General features: G+C 44.0%; 1 protein-coding gene across 14 annotated transcripts in view; it reads right to left on the bottom strand.

Moving 5' to 3' along the window:
- UNC80 (unc-80 homolog, NALCN channel complex subunit) overlaps positions 1–23,363 on the bottom strand; it is a 192,723-nt gene that overhangs the window by 5,520 nt on the left and 163,840 nt on the right. For 11 of the 14 annotated variants that reach the window (XM_043525302.1, XM_043525303.1, XM_043525312.1 and 8 more), the window contains 10 exons: positions 22,190–22,313; positions 21,274–21,480; positions 19,692–19,876; positions 17,080–17,245; positions 15,559–15,738; positions 12,698–12,836; positions 9,874–9,930; positions 3,648–3,729; positions 3,061–3,172; positions 836–1,047 (listed from right to left, as the gene is read on the bottom strand). In XM_043525302.1, coding sequence (XP_043381237.1) covers positions 836–1,047; positions 3,061–3,172; positions 3,648–3,729; positions 9,874–9,930; positions 12,698–12,836; positions 15,559–15,738; positions 17,080–17,245; positions 19,692–19,876; positions 21,274–21,480; positions 22,190–22,313 — 1,464 coding nt within the window. Of the gene's footprint in view, positions 1–835; positions 1,048–3,060; positions 3,173–3,647; positions 3,730–9,873; positions 9,931–12,697; positions 12,837–15,558; positions 15,739–17,079; positions 17,246–19,691; positions 19,877–21,273; positions 21,481–22,189; positions 22,314–23,363 lie in introns of those variants that run through there. The other 3 variants (XM_043525308.1, XM_037912917.2, XR_006284891.1) reach the window with 2 other exon arrangements.

Genomic DNA, 23,363 nt, shown 5'->3' with positions numbered 1-23,363 from the left:
CAGCATCCTCCACCCATTAGTGATGTCTAACACCTGCTTTTTCCAGCAGTCAGTGCGCGACAAATAGCTTCTTTCTAAAGGTATCCTACTGCAATCAGATATATGATTTACTCTAGCTAGCGTGAGTACCACTAGCCCTGAAGCTGCAGTGGCATGGTCCTCAGCCTGCACTATACAACCCTGTCCTGGACCCTGGGTACTTACTTGGGTGGCTAGTCCGTGCTCAAGCCCATGTGCCGCGGCTCCCCTGCTATTGGCACTCATGCTAGTTAGATTAACATTAGCTCAGGTATGTCTACACGTGCTGCAATCACACACCCTGTCGACATACTCAAAGTCTGGTACCTTTGCTACTGCAGTAATGTGTTTTTGGTAGGAATCCTTCCATACTGATGCATCAGTCTACCCTACCCCAACCCCCATTCCTCAGAGACCAATGTAGCTGAGGAGAGAGTTGAATTAAAACTTTCCTGGTATAGAAGGATGTGAGAGAAAAGATCTATACAGACAGGAGGAGGAAGACATAGGATCAGTCAAACTAAGGACATGTCATGATGAAGTGCCAACGGAAGTGGAAGGAAAGAGAATCAACACAAAGATCTGGGAGCTAGCAATTTAAACAAGAAGTGGCATGGGTAACCACCTCACTGTAAAGAAAACAGACTCTGAAATCTTCACACACCAACCACTTCTCTTTACGGCCACAAGTGAGATCATTAGCCATTTTCACTATTTTTTCAGCAGCTTAAATCACTAAGTAGAGAGGTACTGCATATGCATGTACCCACTAGAGATTGAGCAGCTAACCTATTTTCTGACTTGTCAGACGGGTTACCTGGCTGGTGGTTTGGCTATGGAGATCAGCAACAACAATGGCAGGTGAGGTGGTCAGCACAAGTTTATTCACAGCTTCCGGCTTGCTGACTTCTGCAGGGCTGCTCCTGCTGCAGCTAGGTTGCAGGGCTGGGATGGGTGTAGCATCTGTTGTTGAAGATGTTGTTGCCTCTGGCTGAGTTTCAGTGAAAGTCACTGATCGCTTTTGATCCACTGTGGGACCAGGACGTTGGGAAGGATAAATACAAAATTACTCCAATGTAGAAAAAAATATCAGAATATAACAAATGCTTTTATGTTTATACGGTGTCTTTCGTCCCAGATTTCAGAGTAACAGCCGTGTTAGTCTGTATTCGCAAAAAGAAAAGGAGTACTTGTGGCACCTTAGAGACTAACCAATTTATCTGAGCATAAGCTTTCGTGAGCTACAGCTCACTTCATCGGATGCATACTGTGGAAAGTGTAGAAGATCTACTTTCCACAGTATGCATCCGATGAAGTGAGGTGTAGCTCACGAAAGCTTATGCTCAAATAAATTGGTTAGTCTCTAAGGTGCCACAAGTACTCCTTTTCTTTTTTCATCCCAGAGTGATTTACATATATTCATAACTGCCATGTGAGTTAGCTATTATGATTCTCATTTAGATGAGGAAACTGAGGCACAGATGGTTAAGTGACTTGCCAAAGGCTGGATAGGAAGTCTGTAGTAGAGCTGAGAATACAATCGAGGGCTTTTGACTCCTATTTCTGAACCTTACCTAGAAGGCCACCAAGCGGGAGTAAAGAGCAAGCAAAACATAGATACCTACACTGAAATGTACCCATTAAAGTTAATATCCTTGCCCTTGTTTTTAATTATGGCCAAAGATTTAGGTTGTAGCACATCTCTTGCAGCACTGTTCCTCTTAGGACCATCTTGATTCACTAATGCAAGGAAAAGTCCTGCCTGCTAGATCACTAACCAATGTGCTCTGCACAGGCTTCTTTTGAAAACCACTTGGACGCTTCAGGAGGTGCAGAATTCAGCAACTGCCTACCCTATTGAGCAATGTTAGTCACAAAAAGAACATAGCACCAGTGTTCCAAAGACTAAATTGGTTCCCCTATTTGCTTCTATGTTCAGCCTTTAAAGCCCTGTATAGTTTAGGTCCTCGCTATTTGAGAAACTTTCTCTCCTCCCATGTTCCACCAGGACACCTGGTGTTGGCAGAGGCACTCTCACTAGCAATCTCTAGAGTTGCACATCTGAGTGCTGTTGACAGGGCATTCGCAGTGGAGGACACCTGACTCTTAAATCCTCTATCTATGGGTGAGAAGATAATTCAATGTCTATGTCCATTCAGATGTCGGCCTTTGGAGAAACTACCAATTATGTGGAACTGTTTTTTTCTGATGTGATGTCTGCCCTCCAGAAACTAGACTGAAACCACTAAAATTCACATCACATGAACTACTGAAGAGCAGCTGGATGATAATTGCCAATTCCTACCTGCCAGGGCTAGACATGAACTGATAAAAGACTATACATCTCATTACCAATCCCCCGAAACGATCCAGACTTCTCTTCAGAACAGTCTACAGCAAGGGTGGACAAACTTTTTGGCCCGAGGGCCCCATCTGGGTATGGAAATTGTATGGCCGGCCATGAATGCTCACGAAATTGGGGGTTGGGGTGCAGGAGGGTGCTCCGGGCTGGGACCAAGGGGTTCGGAGAGGGGAAGGGGTATCAGGGTTGGGGCAGGGGGTTGGGGTGCGGGAGGGGTCAGGGGTGCAGGCTCCAGGCGGCGTTTATCTCAAGCAGCTCCCAGAAGCAGCGGCATGTCCCCCCCTCCGGCTCCTACGCAGAGGCGCAGCCTGGAGGCTCTGCGTGCCGCCCCATCCGCAGGCACCACCCCTGCCCTGGTTGCCAGCCAATGGGAGCTGCGGGGGCAGTGTGCTGCCTCTATGCATAGGAGGGTGAGGTGGGACATGCCACTGCTTCCGGGAGCCGCCCGGAGACGCGGCATGCACGGAGTGGGCTCCCTGACTGGAGCTCGAGGGCTGGATTAAAATGTCTGAAGGGCTGGATGCAGCCCCCAGGCCACAGTTTGCCCACCCCTGGTCTACAGAAAGCACACCTATGTACATTTCACACACAGTAACCTGTCTTAGAAGGAAAAACAAAACCTAGTAGTTCCTACTTTAAAATATTAGATGCCAGCTGTGGAAAAGCAGAAGTTGTCTCACCACTTGGTTTTGTTTTGGGCTGTATACTTCGACGAGTAGTTGAAAGTCGAGCCCCGTGATGGCTACGAGATTCAGTTTGGGTCTTCTGACGTGAGAGAAGAGGTCTTCGTAGCTAAGGTACACAAAGCAGAGTAAAGTTAGACCAAGGAGACACTAATGTACAACTGAAATATTCACCTTTATGTGACTAAGTCATATCATTTATACCATTCTCCTATGTACAGCCACCAATTTTTCTTTTTGTGGGTATACATGTTTTGGCATCTTTAATTTAGACATCAGTGTAGTATAAAAGCAGGTGATGAAATAATGGCACTTCATACCAATTCAATTTTAATGCAGTGACCTTTGCTCAAATAATATAGCTATAGGGGAAAGGGTTTGGGGATTTGAAATGAAGCATAACTTCTTGCTCAGTGGTTTGGCAGACCTGAATGGTTCAGCTTGCCCACGCACTTCCTGCTAATTCAGAGGATTGTGATGTGGTAATACATTCTGGGCAAGGGGAACAGAAGATAGAAGATCTCAGTAGCAAATGGACTGCAACAAATGGAAATTGTCATGTTCACTTTGTCCTGTGATCTTACCTGCCGGAGGCCTCTCTTCCTTCCTAGTGGTTGCTGAAGAAGAAGATTCTGTTGTCCAGGTTCGCTCTGCACACTTGTTACCCTGTTAAGTGTTGACGGTACAGTATTAGCACAACCATAGAAGTACAGTGGCTGATTAGAATAATCCCTGGCAATCATGACTAAAAAACACTAATGGCACAGTCACTTCAAAGACAGCAGCATCGTCTTTGAAGGATGGGGGAAAGTATCCGGTGGATTGCAGCTTCCAGGGTTTGGGAAGGGGATGGGAGTAGGAATTATGGCATTCAGGACTAGGCCACACACAGGTAGCACAGAGCTGTAAAAATTGAGATTTTCAGTTTTCAGTCATTGATTGATGCATCCCATTCTGCAATACCCACTTCTCTGTGTCCTTTGTCACATTGGCCTACACAGACAAAAGGCAAGAACGCCATTTTATTATCTCCGTTTGTTTTTTGGTGAGGGTAATTACACAGGCCTATTTCTCCCAATTGGATTCCAAAGCCCTCACCTCAGTTTTGTCTTTTGGTTTCAATGCCATTTAAATAAATGAAAACGAAAAACGAACACAACTGACAAAGGTTCCGTTCACATAAAGGGTGCATGACTTATGCAAACAGGATGCATTCAGCATGTTTGCAGCCTCAAGTCTCTTTGTGGCTAATGAGCAAAATAAATACAATTAAATATAAAAACAAATCTACAGTATTCTTTTAGGCCTTAATACGTTGTCAAGGAAATCTGAATAACTGAATTAAAAGTAAAGGCGCTTTAAAATAGAACAGACTGCTAAATGCTGTAAAGTAGTCTGTGTTACTGTTCAACTAATTCCTCTGTTAACCTGAGATGTGTAGCAGATTGTTCTTCTCCTCAGTCCTTTTCACAATACTGTATTATTCCTCCCAGTTCAACCACAATCAGAGTTACTCATTAGCAGGCAATGGTCACAAATGTTTTAGTTGAGTGAGCTGAATCTGAGACAGGTATGGTTGCAATGGTAAGTAACACTTAGATGAACTTCTTTCAAAAGGGACAGCTGCCTACTTGGGACAAATCCGAACCACTGAGGCATGCATCCCAATTAAGCAGCTTCTAAGATTGTTTAGTATGCACTGCTGAATATTCAGTACGTTCTGGCATTGGCATGTCTTAATCTAAGAAAAAGAACATTCCCTTTCTTCTCACTTTTCCGGGGCTTTCTTGGATCTTCCCTGGAAAGAGGTCAGAGCCTCTAGGGAGGTGTGATTTGACACAGAGCCTTACCAGGACTGGAGGAGAAAAAGACAAAGCTAATACTTTTGTGGGTTCATTACAACAGCATGGCCAGGAGAGTAGTTTAGCTCAAAACCAGAAAATAATGTATATTTGGGTCCTTTCTCTCTTGGACAACCCTTTCAAAAGATATCACCATCCTCTAGAGCAAATACTCAGCACAGTGCAATTTGATTTACAATGAAACATTCTAAATGTCAAGAGGAGACTATGCCCCTATGATCTGCATGCTCCCATAAGCTACTTCTAGCTGCCAGCATTACATTCTTGACCCAGACAATGGCCCTACAGCACATACAACTGCTTAGACTGCAGTAGACTCCAAAAGTGATACATCCTCAAGGGTATCAAGGCAAATAGGCTGAATTTACATTTTTCCTCACGTAAGAAATCCAGACAGTTTGACATTATATGTATACATTCTGTTAATTTTCTGCTTCTAGAATTACTTGAAAACTTGGGTCCAGCAAATATTTAGTGACTCAGTGATAGATATTAACATGTGAATATTTTCCTTAAATAGAAAAAATATTGAACCTCAATTTGTTTCTAAAGAGGCTGCAGAATATATATTTAAAATGGTGCAATAAAAAGTTTCTGTTCAACCCAGTAGCTAAATATCATCAAGTTATGGTAAGACTGTTATTACAGTTTCTGAGGAAAAATGATGACGTTTAGTTCTATGAATGGGGAGACCGACCTCTGTCAGAAAGACTAAAATTATGTTAAATGTAAATCAGGGGTTCTCAAACTGGGGATCAGGACCCCTCAGGGGGTCGTGAGGTTATTACATGGGGGTCACAAGCTGTCAGCCCCCACCCAAGCCCCACTTTGCCTCCAGCATTTAATATGGTATTAAATATATTTAAAAGTGTTTTTAATTTATAAAGGGGGTCGCACTCAGAGGCTTGCTATGTGAAAGAGGTCACCAGTACAATAGTTTGAGAACCACTGATGTAAATAGTCTATTACAGCAATGACAGGTTTCAGAGTAACAGCCGTGTTAGTCTGTATTCGCAAAAAGAAAAGGAGGACTTGTGGCACCTTAGAAACGAACCAATTTATTTGAGCATAAGCTTTCGTGAGCTACAGCTCACTTCATCGGATGACGAAAGCTTATGCTCAAATAAATTGGTTCGTCTCTAAGGTGCCACAAGTCCTCCTTTTCTTATTACAGCAATGGAACAGCCATGTCAAAAGACGAACATAACGAAAACACCTTGAAAAACTCATTAGGTAAAGATAATTCATTATACTTGTGAGTGTGATGTTACCATACTACACGTATGTTAGACATAAGGAAAAAATGATTCCCATGGACTAATCTGTGCATTAAAGACAAACAAAAAGAGATGAGTGACAGAAAGGTTGGATTCAGTTGCTTTTCCTCTCTGTTGGCCTGGGTTTAAGCCTCACTTACATCAGATGTGAAATGAGTTTAGTGTTCTAGTGGACAGACTTATGCCCTCACATGAATTGGCATAATTCAGAGTGATCTTATGAGCGTGAACGGCAGACTGGAGGTAAAAGGTGGGGGAGTGCTAACAGTGGAATTTGGCAGGAAAACCTGCACAGAGCCCCGCCCTGTCCTTTTTACTTTCCTATATACTCAGATTCACCCCACATTTTGAGAGAGAGAGAGAAAGAGTGCAAGTGTAAGATGAATGACTGAATTTCCTGAAATAGTTATGATTCCATTATGGTTGTTTTTTCCTCCTCCAGAACAGCAACAACAATCTGGTTTCAGTGAAAATTAGTTCCAAAGGGTCTCTTGACTCCATACGTACCCTCCCCTTCTTTTCTGCCTTTCATTGTCTAGTAAACAGGACCAAGAGTGCATTGTTGCTTTGTTCTTGGTTTGGAGCAATCATTATATTTGGGAGGTCAGTTTGTGGAGACGCTACTGAACTGCTTTGAATCAAATCCAATGCCATTTTCACATGACATAGTTTATTCTACTTCTCCTGTGAACCTGGCATCTACTAGAGGATTTTTGTTGGAGCACATAAACCTCATTTGTTGGAGCAGAACACGCTTGTAAACTTTCCTGTCTATCAAGTGTGCTCTACTGGGTACCTATGACAAGGTGCCATGTCCCCATAACCATGTTACATGGTTAGCACAGAGACAGACAGACAGACAGACAAACAAGCTGTTCATGAAAAATTATTGCCAACCGTACAACAAATGTCAGGCCAGTGTAAAATTCATACCACACAGAACATACTGGAATAAGCATTGTCAGGTTGGCATTTATGAGAAGTTATTTTCACGAATAACAAGAAATAATGCAACAAATAAAAGTGGGGGGGGGAAGGGGAGGGGAGGAGAACAAAAACCAGAAAAAGCAAGCAAGTACTGTAGTTGTTAAACTATATTAAATGGACTTTAGTGGCTGCCAGATCTTCAGATAACATCCAGAATGCACCTGCTGAACTTCTCAAGACACCAGGCATGGCCTGGGATTTCAGCAGACTGTCAAATTTCCTCCACACTTGCCCTGTTGATATTAATTTGCTCTAGTTTTCCTTATTAATCATGAATAATTTAAAACAAGCATAATTAGAAATGTTGAAACGGAATTTTTTTGTGCATCAGCTTTCAATGATAGAAAGTTCTTATTCTCTTTTCCCTTGTGCTTTGGGGAAATCTTCCATCTTTTTTCAAGTTATAACCTCAACAAATCATGATGCTCAATAAAAGAGTTCCCCCCCACACACACCCTTTCTGCATAATCTTGGGAATTTGAATGTTATTCTCTTCCTGTGTGCATTGCTATTTACCTATGTAACTCTAATTGGTACGAGCACAAAAGAAAAATTACTTTATTGTTGTCTTTATTTATTATTGTTCTTTTGATTTATTTGAAATTCCTGGTTTCCATAACGTTCTATTCTTTGTTTGTTTCATTCCATCAATTGTGACTAAATATCAGCTTCTGAATTCAGTATGCTATCCCAAGCAGTTTTTATTCCTGTGCTCTAGTGAAGATCAAAGATATCTAAAGAAAAATCTTGGCCTGTTTTATTTAAACTAGCGTTCCTGAATAGAAGAATGTATTTATCCTCTGCTACAACAATGATCTCAATAAGCAGCTGTACTATCTCTCTGTTCTTTTGCTTCTCTCCTTTACAGAAGGAATGCAATTTGCACTTTTAAATACACACAATACAGCTAAAATGTTGCTTTTTTCATCTTACACAGAACTATAATTGTAGCCTTTTCACAGAGACCAGGTTAATTATCTTGAGTCTCTTTTAAGGTTCTGTGGAATAAAAGTGTCATTTTTTTAAAACAAAGAAGTCTATGACTATGTCTTCAAAAAATAACAAACCCCATCAGAAATAGTCTCTCTGTAGAAATCTACCTCACCGAACATGCCAACTGATCTTCTCCCTTACTGAAACTCTGTAACACAGAACAATACAGGAGATACAAACCTGTTCTGGGCAAAGGTTGATGCGTTAGTAGCGAACGGAACTCACTGTGCATATGTTTAGACTTCACAGATCAACATGAATTGTTTTGACATTGATCTTGTCAGCTGGCTCAGCTGTCTTAAAACTCCAGGACTTGTCCCCAAGAGTTGCTGCGTAGCCTGACTCCCATTTATCAGAGTCAAGACATTTCACAATCAACATTAGGATGTGACTCAATCGGCAGGTCAACCGCCAAAGGTAATCAGGTTTTCACACTAATAAAGTGAATGCATTTAACTTCCTCTATAAAGAAATATTTGTTTGTTTTTTTCTAGGCTTCTGAACTATTGCTCAGTTGACTCTCAAGAAGACTGGGTTCTTAATGATCTTCTTTGCACAGAATAATACATTTTGCTATAAAGTAACATCCCTGCCTCGGCCAAAGGACAAATGTCTGTTCTTTACAACACCTTCCACATTACCACCAATCAGAGACCGATCAAGGCAGGGCACACAAACACAAGTGACACTATGAATCATGGGGTTGATCTCAATGACACATCCAACAACAGACTTCATTTTCCATTTTTCAACATTAAAATAAAACTGGAGAAATCTCAAACAAAACAAAATTAATTCACAAGAATACCTCTCAACACATCCTCATCTTTAGGCAAGAGTGATAAAATAACAAAGAGTGATGTGGTATATTTCAGGGAGCAGACTGTATTCTCCCAGAATGTGGGAACGCTCTCTGAGAATGAAATAAGGAGCTTGTGATGAGTGAGAACTTCCCCACCTCATGAGGATCAGTTGAGAGGTATCACCATAGTAGTACACCAGGAAGAATGATTAACATGGCTGAGCTGACTGTTAAAGGTGCAGTCCTCCTTTTAAAATCTTACGACCTACGTATTTTAAAGGCACAGTAATAACACTGTTTGTTAACAGCATCTGCCTGAAAGCTCTAAGGCTAGTGTTTGTAGAATGATAACACTTTGTAATAAGTGGGGATTCCTATAAAGGCATTCATAGGGAACTGTATTTAACATGGCTTATCAGGATTAGTATTATTAATGAATGCTAAAGAAAATAATAATGATTAAAGTGTTTCTTGATGGTGATGTTAGATTAATATAAGGACAGATTTTTTAAAAAAGGAGGTCCCCAAACTGGTTCTCATAAAAGGTTACATTTAATGAGGTGGTGAAAATAATGCTTCTTTCTTATGTCTTCAGAGCAATAGCTAGCAATGGAAAAATCCACAACAGGCAGACAAATATTTTAGCTTGGAAGATTTTTCTTTTTTTAATTCCCTCACAGTTGTTAGGAATTAAAAGCTGTTGGCAATCAACGCTGAAAACTGAAGTCGGGTTACTACACCTTTGACTTGCAGGCCTGAGTATCGATGAACAACAAGAGACAGACATGGAAAGAGAGACAAAGGATAAAGAGAGAGAGAGACAGAGGATATAGGGAACTGATTATTTCCCAGCACAGACACTGACAGATAGGTAGTGTTGACACTGTACCTAGAGAGGCTGCCCTCAGCGGCCAGGCCCTGGGAGTCATCGAGGACATTAGGTTCACTGCAGGAGGGGCAGGGAGATGAAGCATTTAGGGAAAGAAAATGCAAAAAGCATGCAATTGTCTCTGTTTTCAAGAAAAAAAAATATCAACGGAGTAAGAAAGGAAAAGGAGGACGGTAAAATCATTTGGTCTTGCACTGGCTCATCAGAACATATGACTCAAGGCGTTGAAAGAGGAACATCTGATCAATCAAATTCTGGATAAAAGGAGCAATTTACAAATGGAGGCTATGATACATGGAGACCTCCAAAGCGATACAATACATTGCATGAGCTAAGAACCTCACTGAGGTGTGATTCTAGTGCAAATAAGGGAGGGGGATGATGGGGCTTAGAAAGTTTTCAAACCATGTTGCTGCCTGTATTCCCTGTGATGGTATTCTGTTTACTTCCAGTTTCATTTAAGATCTTCCCCCTGTAACCACCCCGTAAGTTCACTTATTCAGGCTTCTCCTTGAAGCGCGAATCAATTTATCATGAGCTGCAGAACAACATTCTAGTTCTGATGCCATTAAAAGGCCAAACTGCGGGAAAGCATGATCTTGCATTGTAATGAAACTGTAAGTAAACAGCTGGAATGTGTACTGGCAAATCTGTCCCCAGTCACGCTGCCTCAACAGCTGCCTACTTCCCCCATCAAGCAGGAGCAACCAGCAGTATTCCATCCTGTTCACTCATATGTGAAATATGAAAGATAGAAAGAGGTCTGGTGGATTACCAGCAGGAAAGCAATAATATTACTATACATGTATTAGTTCATTTATTAGTTTGCATGTGTAATACACTCAAAAAATCCCAGAGACCATTGCTCATCCATGACTAAAACGGGTATGCAGCTGAGAACAAGGATTATGTTTGCTGGGCCAATGAAGTATCTACCTTAAACTTTAGATTTCATGCTTAAAAAGCTAAGAGTCCAAATCTATATTGCAATTAAACTACATTATTTTTCTCAGCATCACCAATTAAAAAGCACCACAGCCCACAGGAAAAAATTTACAGTAAAATATACTTATGTTAAAGACACTAAGGAAATGGAATGAAATGAGTTTAAAGGTGTCCTCACAAGCAGGGTCATCCCTAACCATTCTGGGGCCCTACGCAGCCCCTCCCTCCCCCTGTGGGGGAGGGGGTGCCTCTCCGGGGGGGGGGGGGGGGGGAGGGAGGGGCTGGACCTAGGTCTCCGCACGGGGGCAAGAGCAGGCTTGAGGGGCACGGGGGAACCGCCCCCCCAGCACTCACCAGTGGTGCGGCTGGGGCCGGGTCGCTACACTTCCTGCCGCCGGTGAGTGCAGGCCCCGACTCCTCAGGGGAGTGGGGGCGGGGCTGAGGCGGAGCAGGGGCTTTGGGGAAGGGGTGGAGTGGAAGCAGGGCTAGGGCGGAGCAGGGGTGGGGGCCATGGGGTAGAGGTGGAGCAGGGGTTGGAGCAGCACACAGCTGTGCAGGGCACAGGAAATGTGGTGCCCCAAATTTCCTGGTGGCCTACACAGCTGCGTACTTTGCGTATGGGTAGGGATGGCCCTGCTCACAAGTACCCTTTATACAAACTCTGGGATAAAATTTGGAGTGGCTTCTAGTTCAACAGGTTTCAGAGTAACAGCCGTGTTAGTCTGTATTCGCAAAAAGAAAAGGAGTACTTGTGGCACCTTAGAGACTAACCAATTTATTTGAGCATAAGCTTTCGTGAGCTACATCCGATGAAGTGAGCTGTAGCTCACGAAAGCTTATGCTCAAATAAATTGGTTAGTCTCTAAGGTGCCACAAGTACTCCTTTTCTTTTTTCTAGTTCAACAATTACCTCCCTTATCTTTGCCGGTATGTACTATAGCTGTTCCTTTAAGCTGTTACATGCTCCACACACTGAGGGATTTCTAACTGAATTACAATCAAGGCTGGGCAAAGGGACAATGGCCAGTCATAAGATAATGCAGAATTCACATTTTCAAGGTTTATAAAAAATGACATAGATGAATCTATACATTGACCTTTTATCAGCGCTCTTTGCAAATCTATGTCACATATAAATAAAAAATAAACATTGTTTAATGAAAAATAACAGAATTTAATTGGAAAAACTCTTGTTCATCGGCTTCTATGTCACACACCTGACTAATGAGTGCAATGTCCAATACCCAAATCCTCTCTCTCTCTTTCTCTCTCACTCTAAAAAGAGGCATCCAAGATTAGCTCTAACAGACAGAGAAGTTTATGGTTTAGAATAATCCCACTTCTCTTTCTGCCATTAGCTAATGTCCAGAGGAAAACTAATTTTTGTTCTGACTTGGGGTTGAGATTGTACTGAAGAAACTTGTCCAGCACCCTGGGATTTCTCCCTACTCATTTTAAGTGCTGTATGCAGGACTCTGGCTCAGAATGAAACCTGTAAGTGTACTCCGCACCCTGAAATCATGCCAACACCTTTGAAATCCACCACACCAACAGGCATGGCATTAGCAGAGAAACAATAAAGATGCTGTCAGTTTCTCAAGGGAACGTTTCTAACAATGAAATGTGGTTCTCATGAGGGTTATGCATTATACATTGCATTGAAGAATTGTTATGTTCTAACCTGCGGCAAGTATTTGCACTCACATCAATGGGACTACTCGAATGAGCAAGCACTGCAGGTGGATGATTAGCCTTTTAGTACTGGGGTAATGAATTTACCACCCTCACCCTGCTGCTGTGTCTGAGTTACACACAATATACCTTTGGAATGTCTGCTCTGGAGAACAGAGTGGGAAAGGAGAAAAGCACATGTTGTTACCTTTGGCTGGGTAACATGCCCACCTCAGCCTGAGGTGCAGACATGCTGGAGATATGGCTGGAGAACCGCCGCCTCCCAATGGCACCCATAAGGTAGGTTTCCTGTTCACTTACCACACTGGGCATGCTCACTGAGTCATCTAGAAAGGACATGGGAAAGAGACCAAAAAAGAAAAAAATTCATCCAAAACACCAATGACACATTTAAAAATTTCCAGGTAATTCCAGATCCTGTCCCATGTTCATGCCTAGTGCATGCAGAACTCTCTAAGTCACTCAGGTCCAACACTGCAAACATGTGCATCTGCTTAACTTTTCTACCACAAGTAGCCATAGTAAAGTAACACATGTGCATAAATGTTTGCAAGCTCAGGGCTTTAGACTGCAGGCCCTTTGGAGAAGGGACCCTCTCTCTGTTATATATTTGAACATTGTTTTGGACAATGAGTTCAGGGCGTTTAGATGCTACCACAGTACAATTATTATTTTTAAGTTATCCAACAAAATATGAGGCCTCTTGAGAATGAAAACTATAACTGGACATTTCGCTCATAAAAAAGTTAATACATTTCAAGATCCAGAAAAATCAACCTTATTAAAAGATTAAAGGAAAGAGGAATTGATGTACAGATGCAACAGTGTCTAACTTGCAAAATGCAGTATTTTCTCAAAATGCTGATCTTATATTCATGAAAATATGGGTGAACTTGCACAAAATAAGTCTGTCACATATGTTTAATTTTGATTAGAGCTGGCTGAAATTTTCAACAAAATTTTGAAATTAAAAAAACCTGACCAACTCTATACCTAGTCGGAAAACAGAGGACAAATTCATTGAAATTTTTCCATATTTTAAATTTCTTTTACATTTCAAAATAAAAACTGGAGAATTTTTCATGCAATATTTCTAGCCCCCCCCCCATTTTTTACCAGCTCTAATTTTGATATGTTGGGATAATCTGTGGGTGAATTTATTCTGATAAATTCCTGTTTGTAGAAAAAAATATTGCATATTTATATTGTAGTTGGATTTAAAGAGGGCATGTATCATTCAAAAATAAATCCAGTACTACCTATATTTTCAGTTACATCCCAAGGGAACCTGAAAGCTGTTGAAGTTTTAATTTCTTCTTATGAACACCAAGATGTGGAAGTTTTTCTGCATTTAATTATGTGAATTTGAATGCTATACCAACGCTGCTGCATTTATTTGATAAAAAAAATGTCTGTGTATTTGTAACACAAACACAATAACTCTCCTATAACATTGGAGGATTCTTTTAATCAAATGATCACTTTTGACCTGCAACCCAACAAGTAGTTTAAATACTACTTATGGAAAGGTTCATGCTGCATGTTGTTCCTCCGACATGCCATTAACTAAACTGCCTCAATAGCTTCTCTTTTAGAATTAATTTTCCCTGGAGAATTTAGGTTCATTTCTTTGGGTTATTTTGGTGGCTCTCTCATGCTTCTTTTGGCATGTCAGCCAGCTTTAAATCAGACTGGGGTGGGACAGTGCTGGTGCTAGAGTCTTTACTGGCCTAGGCAAACAGGAAGATGTCTATTCATCACAGCTGGCAGTCACTTGTAATGAATCGAAGACTGTCACCAGAAGATATCATGGTCACCAACTACAGTGTACAGAAACCAGGACACAAGCTGTGCAATGTTTTGTAATAAATCCTTACGCATCAAGTTTCAGGAGGAGCACTCTCTCCGTTAGGGACATCATCTCCACACAACAAGCTCGTACACTTTTTCATATTCTAGGGCCATTGCCTCTCTCATGTCTGAAGTTTTCTGGGAATAGGCAGTTGTCCCCAAGCACCAAAGGTGAGTGGCAAGGGTTTCAAGCCATTAGGACAACCTCTGTACCACCAGAAGACAATAAAAGCTACATGAGTGGGAAGCCCAGGCCTCCTGGATAGAGATGACAGGGGCTCCTGGAGGATGGTTTTGAAAGAAGCCAGGAGCTTCTTGGATGTTTCTGATATCAAAACTTAATTCAGGCAAACTCAGTGGTTTCAATGAGCTTCCCTTCAAACTCAAAGTGAAACTCAGACTGTGCAAATCTACACAAACTATAAAAAACTAAACCCTCTCTGCAAAGAGACACCAGGATGTTTCATACAACTCAAAACCTTTTCTGCCTCTATCACTGGGTATAAAGGAGTGGAGTATTGGCTGACAGAAGTCTTAAGGCTTGATGTCCTCTGTTGATCAGCTAATGTATTATAAAATGCGCACAAATGCTTGAGTAGGTCCTACATCCCAACCAGCACAGACACTAGCCACGGCTTGAGCACACACAGTGCAGGTACAGGTACACATAGAAGCCCGTGGTTCAGAGATGAGCAGGAAGTGCACAGCAAGCTGATACTGCTGCAATGTGATGCCTGCTACACAGCCACCAAATTGCTCCTGCCTAGTAGCAGGATTCAGGCCAAAGAGGGGACTGTTTAGCTAAATGCCTTATCAGCATTGTGAGGACTGCCATGTCTCTTCTGGTTTCTTCACGGTCTACACCTGCACCTTACCCTTTCTCAGCCCTGTGCTCAAGAGTATGGAAGGAGGCACGTAAGGACTTGACATTAACAATTGCATAGTGCGGCGACCACCCCTAACGCTGAACCATGTGCCCACATGTACCCTCTGTTCACACGTGCGCTGGAGAGCAACAGCCTTTTCCTCCTGGCTGTGCACGAAGAAAGGGCTTGCAGCATTAAGGCCTCACGCAGTAAAGAGTCCCTGATCATTCTACTGCTCAAAACAACACCCTCTTCTGCCTGTACAGCAGAGCTGGGCCTGGGCAACGAGGGGCTGCAAGTGTACTCTGATCCTGCCCCGGCAGCCACATACTTTCTTCATCCTCCTCATCTGTGCGGCTCAGAGTGTCCTGCGAAGCCTGATGGGAAGGCTCGCTGTCCTGCTCCCAGACGGTGCCGGTGCCAGTGTTGGAGCGGGACATGGTAGCGAGGCTGAGGCGGTACGCGGAGGTGGAAGTGCCCACGGTGCTGATGGAGGTCTTCCCTTGGTAGGCTGCACAGAGTGGAAAAAACAAAGCCGAGTCAGTTCCGAGGCTGAAAGAAATATTGTTCCCAGTAGGGCGAGGGCATCTTCCTCAGCCTGGGTTTAGGGGAAAGGCGAGAGAAGTGGGAAAGTCAGAGGGCCGAATGGCCTTCTGCAGCAGCTGTGAAAGAGAACTCTACCACTGCTTGTGCTTACTTGACACCAGATCAGTACAACTGTACCAGCTCAGCTAACCTGCAAGAAACCTTTGTCACTGCGAAGATTTCTTATGTTCTCCGATTTTGTCCCTGAACCATACTGCCACATCCACTGCCCCTCTGTGATGTTTAGCAAGCAAGGCACATTATTATGGGGCAAAACAAGTAGAGCTACATTCTTGCTAAGAACAAAGTACTCGATACAAAGTTTCCCACAGTCTGGAAGTAATGACTGCTCTCTAGTGGCAGCCAATGTACACAGCAAAGGAGAAAGTTTGCAGAAGTGGCCACTTCATGAATGGTCAGGAGTTTTCCTGTTGATTTCAAGGGCATAGATTTGGGCCAAAAAATGCTCAGCTGTCCTTTCACAAGGAAAAAAGAAAATAAATATCTGCTGCTGATAAACAAGTAGCTAATTCTAAAAGAGGGGAGCTGAGACTATCTAGATTTTAAAAACTACTTTCACCTCTACAGCCTTGGTTACAGTGCACTTTGGTCAGTAGTGACTGAAAGAGGTTACCGTTTGACAGCTGCGTGTAGGCATATGAGAAGTGAGATGGTGTTCTTAGTTTAGTTAGTGGAGAGGTGAATGTAACAAGGCTGCCATTACAACTGGCCGTTATCTGCACTTTCGTTGGCTGTCTCAGCTGACGGGGCAGTGATTGACAAGGCATGAAAACCAACCCTGTCGCCCTCAGTGCGTTGCGGCACATTAATGAGGCAGTGCAGGGGAGCTTTGTATGCTGTACCTCGTCTTTTCATAAAGAAGGGGCTTCAGTCTCCAGGGCTGCCAGGCCAGCACCTTTTGCAAGCACAAAACTCACTTTAAAAACATAATAAATGACCATGCGTAAAGCACCTGTTGCTGTGGGTCTGCTGTTGTACCCCAGTGCACCCCAGAAGAGAGGACGAAGCAGTCAGAACAGTTCCATGCAGTGCATTTCTGTTTTTGTAAATTCCATGTATTTGCGATAGAAGGGAGAGCTGCACATTTCTATGCATTTAAGTTTCCATATATTAAATCAAGTTTCGCACACAGAGTGCTATACTATGGGCAAAACTATTGACTCTTGCCGTGTGTACCCACACAGAGGGGTAAGAAATCCTCTTTCCTCTGTGTGCGACCATCCTCCCCCTCCCCGAACAGCCTTACCTGACCCACTGTGCACTGCCTCCTTCAGGATTTTGAGCTCGCTGTTGAATTCTGTGATGAGGGAGCTCTTGCACAGAGGGCGTGGTATGAAGCGCCTCTCTAGCTGGTCAGCGATATGTTGCCGGGCAGTCATCTCCTCGTGATTCTCTGCAGGTTGGGCCAGCAGCTGACAGAGGGCATAACAACCCCTGTTAGCAAAAGAACACTCCAGCATCACAGAGAAACACTCTGTCCCTTTCCAACTAGCTCATGAGTGTCTGGCATCAGAATCCCTTGGCTGCTTGTACACTACAGGCTGAGGATTTTTGTCCTTGTATGTAAGAAGTTGATACAGCAACAAGCAGAGGAATGTTATCTAGCTAGGGATGAGCTTTGTAGGTGCATGTGAAAACACAACCAAACACGTAGGTTTTTTCTCAGCTTTTTGGAATACTGTATGCTTATCTGATTCAATGTACATTGAAACCAGTCACTGTTGCTATTAATATACTAGTAGGTAGGAATCAGGGCTTCCTTGTGCTAAGCAATACATTTACATACAATAAGAGACAGTCCCTGCCCCAAAGAGCTTACAATCATAGAAAGGTGGGGCTGGAAGGGACCTCAAGAGGTCATCGAGTTCACACCCCTGCGCTGTGGCAGGACCAAGTAGACCATCCCTGACAGGTGTTTGTCCAACTTGTTTTTAAAGGCTTCCAATGATGGGGACTCCATCTATACATGTCAGCGTAAGTAGTAGCAGCCTGGGCACACCGAGTGCCTGTCCATTATCAAGAGCTGTGTTTGGCTCAAAGCCAAAACAAAGTGGGAAGGCGCTTCCCATCAGACAAAGTCAGTGCAAAGTTCGCCCCCCGATCCAACCAACAATCCTGTTTAAAAAAATCTTCTCTTGATACACCATGCTACCCATCCCAGATCCTGTTCATTAGACCCACACAACCCCCTAGTGGCCTGGTTTCTCAGGGCTTGTGTTCATTGCAGAGTTAGCCGAGGCTCTTACTTGGGCGTTGCCCCTAATCCAGCTCCCATCCACACACAAAAACCTCTGACTTGAGGTTGGTGCTTCCAACCCGGGTGACCTGGCCCATCCTGGGTTATCGGGTTAAACCCAGATTCTGCTTTCACTAAGATGGGTAACCCTTCCACTTTGCAGTGAGTATGCAGGCTAACCCACTTGAGTGCCAACTGTCATCCAGCACCTTCCCATAATTTCTCCATCATGTGTCAAAACAGACTGACAAGTTCTCCCACAATCCACTGGGAGAGAATCACAGCAGCACAAAGAACCATGGGATGTCCCCTAGAAGTCCCAGTGACCACAATGCAATGTTGGGGGTGCCGTGCAGCACGGCTGCTCACACCCGGGCTAGGCTAAGTCAGGTGCTGATCATTCGGGCTAACTCTGCAGTGAAGACGTACTCTTATTGGCTGGGGCAGAGAACTAACCCTGTCACCAGGGTATCTAGGAATTGCAGCTCACTCCTTCACAGATCTCCAGTGTGTGCCCACCACGGACGTCGATAGTTACTGCTAAGAGCCAGGGAAAAGAGTGGGGCAAGTGTAAGGCCCCTCTGGCCTGTCCCACTGAATACTTTTAAAATGTTTCTCATTCTGTCACTGAGCCATCCAGGAATTTGACAGGCCTTTGAGTTGGGGGCAGAAGGTCCCTCATGCAAGATTAATTCATGAGGGGATAGCTGGTTTATGAGATCTCTCTACCAATCCCAGGCTTCACCATATTATTTGGCAAGCCAGAGTTTATGGGGGACTAGCATTTGGATTTTTCCATACACAGATCTGACACCTGCAACCACTAATTTGACATTACTACAAACATTAGCCCCAAAGCTGAGCCAATTAATATAAAGTCACCTCAATAGTGGCCACTTGTGACCTCCTTTCTAAGGCTCTGATCCCAGGAGTTGACGAAGTTCCTGCAATTACCTTTGAAGTCACGGGGTGGTGCTCAGTGCGTTGTGGGATAAGGCCCTAACAATGCAAGGTGAAATGCCTGCCAAGTGAGTAAGGATTCCCCTGTTAGCACCTTGAACGCTGGCCCATGAGAAATCTTCCTGGCTTGTGGAATGCTGAAGGCTTCCTTTACTGTGCTTGTATGTCTGCCTGAGAGAGCTACCACCCAGCCGGAGGGCGGAGGTTGAGCTGATGGATAATTGTTGTTTACGCTAATATCCATTATTACATCATCGACTTCATCATCAACCTATCCAAATTCCAAGGGAATTTCAGGAGGAGGTGATGAGTACCATTCTGCACCAATGTGGTGTTGTGGATCTGCTGCATTAGAATTCCCATCATTGTAACTTACTCTTTGACTGGCCCCTAAAATCCACTGTAATGGATGCTCCTTAGCTGCAATAGGGTCTGTACACAGGTCTACTAGAGAACCAAGATCTCGGAAATGCCTCCAGCCATCCTTCCGAGACAAAGCACAGAGTCAGGGGTCATTTCCTATGCAAAAATACTCTTCTCCCCAAGACCGTGGTTGCCCCCAAAGCCCGTGTCACATTCTCCTTGCAAGACAGTATGGGGCGTCTTGCCTAAAAAATATTATCTAATGAAGCAGCTGACACTAGGGTGAAAACTGGTGTTACCTTGCACTGAATGAAGGGCCGCAGAAGCACGAAGATAGGGATCCGGGTGCGAACAATAAAATCCAGGAAGTCCCAGAGGGCTAGCCCTCCCACCTTGCGCAGGGCCATTTCTTTGACTTGCAGGCTCAGCCAATACCACTGGCTGCCAAGCTGGCGCTCAAAGCACACGAGGATCACCTTCAGGGCTGCAGGGGAACAAACGCCAGCACGTGTAAAGTGCTGCAGAGCCAGAGCCAGAGCCGTTAACTCCAGCCTTTAACAGCTGGAGTATTTGCAGCGAGCAGTGGAGTGCACACATACCTAGGCCCGTTTCTTTACCATCAGCTGCCAACTCCTACCGGGGAGTAGGGCAGTCTTGGGGTTAGAGCCACAGGACTTGGCATCAGGAAGCACGAGTTCCGTTCCCAGCTCTGCCAGTGAGTTACTGGAAGATTTTCCTTCTGTACAACTATGTTCCTTTAATTTTTCCGTGAGATACCACCCAGTCCAAAGTTCCCAGACTACACTAAAGAATTCTTTCCCCTTCCTGGGGATTTACTTCTTTCAAAACCAGTCCAGAGTGGGGATAGATTCCAGTCTCTGATCAAGGACCATGGAGAGAAATCTAGGCTGTGCAACCCCACAGAGGGAATGGCCATGTAACTGCTGTCAGGAGGTCGTTAATGAGGCTACGAAGAGAGACCTTCCAGTACTGCAGCTGCAAGAGCCATACACCAAAGGTTATTTTGGATCCAAGAAGCCAAGTATCAGAATCCATTAGCACAACCCAACGAAAAGGTAATTTACAAATGAACAAGGTTTAGGCTGGAAATGAGGCTGCTTATTAAAGGCTAGATTGTGACATAGGGGATATATCCCCAAGTGGAGCAGTAAGAACCGCCCTTACACTCCCACTCGGGCTACACAGACCTTGGGCCCAGGCACAGAAGAATAAGCAGGGCTATGTGTCTCCTTGCTCCTTCCCCAACAAAAGGCAGTTCGGGAAGTGGGGGCAGATTTGACTCCACCTCTCTCTGCAAGTTTGCCCAGACTAGCTGACCAGAGTGTGAGTGCTAGCGTAGCTCATCAGCCAATTACCCCTCCCAAGAGCAAACGGAGCAGGAGAGGAACTATCAATCAGTGAAGTATCTCTAAGACCATGCCTGCCAGAGCTACTCCTGGCTTGGTGCTGCATGCGCACCACTCAGTGCTCATGGCTGTGGCTAAAGCAGCTATAAATAGCTCAGGGTATGCCTTCACTGCAGCCGAGGGTATAATTTCCAGCTCGAGGAGACATAACACACTAAAAATAGCACACAACTGCAGTGGCCCAAGCGTGGGACAGGCCAGTGGCCCCAAGTAAGTATCTAGGGGCTTGGATGGGATCACTGCCCTTCCTGCTGCACGCACTGCCATGGCTACACTTCTGTTTTTGGGGTGGATGTGTCTATTCCAACTGGAAACGACACCTTCTGGCGGCAGGGCAAACATAACTTCCAGCCAGCTTGTGCCCGTGAGGATTTTCTCTGCCTTCCCAGGGGTTTCCTAAAAGCTCCCTTTTATTTTTCTCTCTTTTGATGGGTGAGGGGAAGCACTCACTCACCCAAGTAAGCCGCTTGGCTGGTGGACTCTGCGAGCCCTTCCCTGCGCAGGTCCTTCCCAGCATCCCCTGGGGTGGAGCAATGTGCAGGGGAGCTCTCCATCATGAAGTTCTTGCTGCGGGAAGTGCTGATGATTCGAGGCGGCAGGAGGATGTTAATAACAGTCTGGAGCAGCAGAAGGACTTCAGGCTGCTCCAGCCAGGGACTGTCTAAGATCCATCGAAGCGGGTGGCAGGCAAAGGAAAGCAATAAAATAGATCAGGCCATATCCTCTCAAAGCCATGCAAAAGCCTCAGCCTCGTTTTCAGTTCCCAGCTGTGATGTAATCAGAACTTCCCTCAAACCAAGCCCATCCCCAACCTTGTTATGTTGCTTCTCCTTCTGTAAGCAAAGGCAAAGTTATTCTATTCCCAAAACCCACGCTTGTGTGGCAGCACCAAACCCTATGAGCGTAATCACTAGCCTCGTCTCTTCCCCTCACTCTTTGCTTTCACGCCTGCATTTGAGGGAGGTGCTTAGAAGTGACCACAATCTACAGAAGAAGACCGGGAGTGAGAGCATGATTTGGCCCAGACAACTGGCAAGGAACTGGGTGAACAGCAACCAGCAGTGGCAAATTCCTGCCCCCGTAGCTCTGTATCTTACACTATGGTGAATTTTGTCTTGTCCAGAACTCTGTCATTGCTCTGATTTCAAAAGGAGGAGCGCATCTGTTAAAGAGTGAGTTTGAGAAGCACTGATCTGTGACACAGCTGAAACAAAAAGGAAAAACAACAGCTCCCATTGTAGCTCGCTTCCATCACCCCAATGAGTTCTAACCACGCCAAGAGGAAACCAAATAAGAAGCAACAACAGTAGGAAAGGCAAATATTTGTTGTCTGGGAAGGGGGAACTCTTTTTGTTAAATAATCATCAGACCTTTGCTTCCAGATCCTACTGTGAGCACAAATGGAATCAGTAGGTTTAAAAGCATTCCTTCTCTTCTCTCCTGATTGGTGAATGGGGAGATCACATGGCTTAAGGGAAAATCTTCTTTCAAAGCCTGTGCAGTAATAATAAGAAAGGATTAAATGATTTCATCAGAAGATTAGAAATATAAACCACTGTGGAGAATGATGATTCCCATAGGCTTTGTTTACATAGCATAACACAGCTGATGAACTGATAAAATTACAAGCTCTGAGGCGGCCTGAATAGGAGTAGAGCATCTAAATGTCACCTGTTTTTAATATAATTAAGTGATAAAGGGCATTCTGATCTCAAATACACCATTATAAATCCAGATCAATCTATTCGGAGTCAATTTGTTGTTATTCCAAATCGAGAGTGGTACAAATGAGATCAGAATCCAGACCGAATTACCTGGAAAAAAAGAGCAGAGGGAATTATACCAATGTCAAAAACAACATCTCCCCATTTGCTGAATGTGGAGGTTACTCCAGGATTCACCCTCACTTCCCAGCCTCTTCATTTTGCTTCACTAACCCACAAAGCCCTGATGTTATTGTGGCCTCCCTTCCTGAAAACAAGGGAAACCCACACTTGGAACTTGACAGTTATTCAAGTCTGAATGAAATGCCCCCGCAACCTGAACAGGTCTGTGTCCAAGGCAGAAGAAGTTTAGTGGCGGTGAAAGAAACGTATGTTGGGTGAACCTCTGAAGGGTCGAAGCCTGGATAGAGCATCCAAACTTTTAGATACTTCAGTGTGAATTGAAACTGAACCACAGAACCACCTGAGTCTGCAAAACTGGGGTGGAAATCCCAGGAGAAGAGGTTTTTCTTGTGGGATTTCCAGCACTTCCACTTCAGATTCTGCTGGAAATACTGGTGGTATTATGGCATTTCCAGTTTTGATCCCTTCTGAAACCCAGGAAAAACATGTGAAAATGGAAAAAAAAGCGAACAAAAAAACCCACATATGCAAAGATCCCAGACTGATTTAAAAAAAAGATTCATTTGGAGTTAGGTTCTAAACAGGGGTAAAGATTTGAGAGAAGGTAAGGGTGGCTCTTATATTTTTAAGAACCAAATCACGCAGCCCAGGAAGAAGCCTGCAATGTCTCTGCACCGATCAGTGCCAATGTTCACCT

The sequence above is a fragment of the Chelonia mydas genome, chromosome 11 (assembly GCF_015237465.2).
Source record: "Chelonia mydas isolate rCheMyd1 chromosome 11, rCheMyd1.pri.v2, whole genome shotgun sequence".
In the NCBI taxonomy this organism is placed as follows: domain Eukaryota; kingdom Metazoa; phylum Chordata; order Testudines; family Cheloniidae; genus Chelonia; species Chelonia mydas.
Note: the sequence above shows the minus strand (reverse complement) of the source record. Positions and strands in the feature narration are given on the sequence as shown.